This window comes from Sphaeroforma arctica (assembly GCF_001186125.1).
Source record: "Sphaeroforma arctica JP610 unplaced genomic scaffold supercont1.2732, whole genome shotgun sequence".
NCBI lineage: Eukaryota > Ichthyosporea > Ichthyophonida > Sphaeroforma > Sphaeroforma arctica.
The window spans coordinates 560-5,082 of NW_014037826.1; the positions used below are offsets into that span (position 1 = coordinate 560).

The 4,523-nt window shown below is 45.1% G+C and overlaps 1 protein-coding gene across 1 annotated transcript; it reads left to right on the forward strand.

Annotated features, from left to right (window-relative positions):
• Window positions 1-415: 415 nt before the first annotated feature.
• Window positions 416-2,206, forward strand: SARC_12935 (TK/SFK-SRC protein kinase; the record flags this gene model as incomplete). The annotated part of the gene is made up of 1 exon (XM_014292950.1): window positions 416-2,206. One exon carries the CDS (start codon window positions 416-418, stop codon window positions 2,204-2,206), a length of 1,791 nt encoding a protein of 596 aa, XP_014148425.1.
• Window positions 2,207-4,523: the final 2,317 nt, after the last annotated feature.

Genomic DNA, 4,523 nt, shown 5'->3' on the forward strand with positions numbered 1-4,523 from the left:
TGGCTCATACATTTGTAGTGATCGGATTTGGACATGTGCCAATAATTTTCAGGCCCCTCGATATCCCCCAACCATAAATAATTTAGATCCACTACCCATAAATACAAAAGGCTAAATATTTTCTTCGGCTCAACCTATATTTACTCTCAACGGAAGGCGTGCTATTTTTACAAACTATTATATACTGCTACGAGCATAGCGTAAATTTTTCCATCAATAGCCACAGCAAGCACACGCACAGCTTGCGCCATACGACGTTTTATATAGAAAGTGACTGATGGGAAACACTCTACACCATAGTGCTCTTAGTAAATATACACAGTGATCAATTTTCAGGAACGTTGCTAAACTGCTTCATGGTGAGTTTGGCCTCAAGGACTTCTGTTTGTCTTGTACCTTCATATATATATTAATTATGGGGTGTGGGGGATCGACGCCGAGTAAACCGGCTCAGGAAAATCAACGAGCACAAACTAACTACCAACATCAGCAGAATACACAAACGAGTGTACAAAATAACACTCCACGACCACAGCAACAGCAACAGCAACAGCAACAGCCTCACCAACAGGCGCCACAGGGACAACAAGTGACTACGCAGCACCCACAGGCCACAAATGCAGCTAGTCAAGCATTTTCCGCGCCTATTGAATACACACGCGATGGGTCGCACAAGCAGCAGAGCTCTAATAGGGTTAGTGACAGGCGTATAGGCCAGCTGTTTGTGGCGCAGTTCGACTACGCAGGTGCATCGGGGGATCTGTCGTTAAAGAGCGGAGAGATACTCGAGATTCTAGACACCTCTGAGGGCGATTGGTGGAAGGCTCGATCTGTGCGGACAGAGCTTGTTGGATATGTACCGTCCAATTTCTTATACCCCAAAACCGACTTTGCCAATGAGCCCTGGTTTCACAGCAACGTTGAACGTGCAGATGCCGAACGCATGCTGGTACAAGTGGGCCAGAGGGGAGCGTTTCTGGTGCGAGAGTCCCGTACAAGACCGGGATCATATAGCTTAAGTGTGCTTGATCACGACACAATAGTAAAACACTATCAGATTAAGGTGGCAGAGGATCCTCCAGGGGCAGTTCCGGGGTCGTCTGGGTTTTACATCAGCAAGAAGAGTGTATTCCTGTCGTTGCGTGATTTAATACACTCATACCACGACCATCAAGAGGGTTTATGTGCTGTGCTTACTGTACCATGTCCCAAGGCCGGACCCACACTCACAGACTTCAGTCACGCCACCAGAGATATGTGGGAAATCAAGCGCGAGACTATTGGTCTGAGTGAGAAATTAGGGGAAGGGGAGTTCGGTACTGTGTGGAAGGGTACCTGGAATAATAATACGCACGTGGCCGTGAAAGAGCTTAAAAAGGGCAATATGGGTGCCGAGGAGTTCCTAAAAGAAGCGTCTATAATGAAGAAGCTGCAGCACCAAAACTTGGTCAGGCTATACGCAGTTTGTACTGATAGTGAGCCGTACTATATTGTGTTGGAATATATGGGCAATGGTTCTCTGCGGTCCTTTTTACTGCGTAACCAGCAGGAGTGCTCGACCAACCACCAGTTCCCTGACGCCGCAGATATCAGCTATTCTGGTAACAGCAGATACGAATGCCTACAGAAGTGTCTCACATGGAGGCAACGGGCGGATATGTGTCAGCAGGTGGCCTCGGGTATGGCTTTCCTGGAGTCCAAGAATATGATCCACAGAGATTTGGCTGCAAGGAATGTTCTTTTGAATTTGGAAAATGTATGCAAAGTGGCCGATTTCGGATTAGCGCGCGACTTCAAAAACTCGAGTAATAATAAGGGCGAAGAGCCAATATACACAGCCCACGCAGACACCAAGTTCCCAGTCAAATGGACTGCGCCTGAGGCTATCATCAAAGGGGCTTTCAGTGTAAAGAGTGATGTGTGGAGTTTCGGTATCCTGATGATGGAGATAGCCACAGGCGGGGCTATACCTTATCCCGGCATGGGCAACATGCAGGTGGTCAACCTACTCAACGACAACTACAGACAGCCTAAACCCCCCCGGTGTCCCGACGAGTACTACGAGGTTATCCAGAATTGCCTGCGCCAGTTCCCTGAGGAGCGGCCCACCTTTGAATCCCTGCAGTGGGTGATGGAGGATCTCTTCGGCAATGCCAGACTGGACTACGAGGACCCTAGCACGGCTGGCTCATTGATTCAGCAGTGATGGGGGGTGGGTAGAATTGTGAGCGGTTTGTAGTTTGCAGACATGAAGCTCACGTAAATAGTATGCTCGGATATGCGAGGAGCGGCATCCATGTGACCAGTTAGGGCAAATGAGTGGTTAGAGGGACATAGCTACGATGTAGGGAGGTGACTGTGCTGTATGCATGTAGTATATTGATATAGCTAGGGCGTATACCTGCGTCTTGTTCTTGGCGGTGATGCTGGCTCATCCTGCCGCCGAGGGTACACGCCATTGAGACGCACTGGTGTATACCAAAGATGGGTGTGATCGCTACCAGTACGAACACTCCCGGGTAGAGACAGAACCATGAGACTTGGAATGGGTATTACAATTGCATATGTAGACATGCGAATGAGACTTGGAATGGGTATTACAATTGCTTATGTAGACATGCGAATGAGACTGCCGTGTTATAAAGTGGTGGGCGCTGCGTCGGCTTGGCTGTGTAATCAATGCCCATGCCCTTTCTATGTACTTAGCAGCTTCTGTGAAGACACGCAGAATAAACTGGAGTTGTATGTTTGCTTGGTCTGGTATTCGAGCAGTTTCTTGGTTTTCATTCATGCATATTTCATGGGAATCTGAAGAAAGCTCGTGTTTACAAAGCAATAACATATACGTTAACGAGTCATGTCTCGTTGATTCGCAATGGATGCATTCACTGTCCCCAGTCGCATTTACGTTGAGATGACTTGATTTATGGTGCGAAGAATAGGCTTAAGTGTAAGAGTGGTGGTTTGACGCTGGTGAACACCATCTGGCATGGCGGCAGATACGAATACGTAATAAACGGTAAAGGCTTCAATCTGCAGTTCCAGAAGTCAAAGCGTACGTGGGTTAACGACTGCTTGAACAGTAGTTCAGAAAGGGCGGTATAGCAGAATTGTATAAGAGATCCAAAGTAATAAAATAGGCTCTCTGCTGTGTATGGTCAGTATCTCAACTTCAGCGTATGCATTGGGGAAACCGGGAGGGTGTGGTGTACGCATTTGCGAGATGGAAGAACATAAGAACGATATCAATGTAATAGTAAGAACATAAGAAAGATATCAATGTAATAGTAAGTACATAAGAAATATATCAATGTAATATTTGGAACACAAGAAAGATACCAATGTATTAGTTAGAACATAAGAAAGATGTAATAGTTAGAACATAATAATGATATCAATATAATAGAACATAAGAAATATATCAATGCAATAGTAAGAACATATGAGATATATCAAGTGTATTAGTTACAGCCTCATACCTTATACACATAATTCTTTACACTATGCACTTGGTTGGATTGAACACATGTTTAATATTGCATCTGCGTTCAGAACACCGTACTGTGACGGGTACAAATCGATCTCCGAGACTAATAGTCGCAAACGCACCCTACTTAAGCCGAAAACATGTCCTGGGCAATATGCGAGGGTAACAACTGTCAGTATTCGTACGCCAGCACAACTTGTGAAGCTTCAGCCACTCCCGTGCAGAGACCAGATTGCAGCTTGAGATGTCACTGACCTAGGACTATAGTGCAAGGCCCACCCACAAAACCCCACGGTTAGAACCGCGACTGTTTGTTTACAGATGAAATAAGATCTTATCGCAACGCAGACACTCAAGGCCAAAGAGCATCAGGCACATCGCGTCTTGGTCGTGGCGTGTATTCAGTATATGTATATGTATTATTGGGCATGTTTTCAGTCTATGTATATGTATTATTGTGCATGTATTAAGTATATGTACGTATATCATTGTGCATGTATTCAGTACGCATGTATTCAGTATATGTATATGTATATATATCATTGTGCCAGTATTGTAACATTGCGGTACATACGGGTTATGATGATGACAGTGGCTCCTTGAGTTTTTGCGGACCCTACTGCCAAGTAGGAAAACCCTGAACAACGCAGATCCAGGGTTGTAGCTTTCTTCACACTTTTATTATGCCATAGACCTCTTGTAGTCGAGCTCTATGACTACGCCTTCTCAGTTCACTTTTTATAAAACAAACCTCCAGGCTACAGCGGCAGTCTATACTCTATAGCCCTAAGTGTTTTTGAAAATATATACGTAACCTATCAAACTACACAAAGTGACACAGCAGTGAACGGTTGGTACGCAATCTCTGCCAAAGTGTAAGGCAGGCGACCCAAGATTGCAACTACTTCAAAGAAGTAATATGACTTCCAAAGTATGCGCGGAAAAGGTTTGATTCTCAATGGGTTTATTCATCGTGAGCACACATGCGCATACATAGTTATACATATTAATTAGTGCGTATACGTAGTAATACACA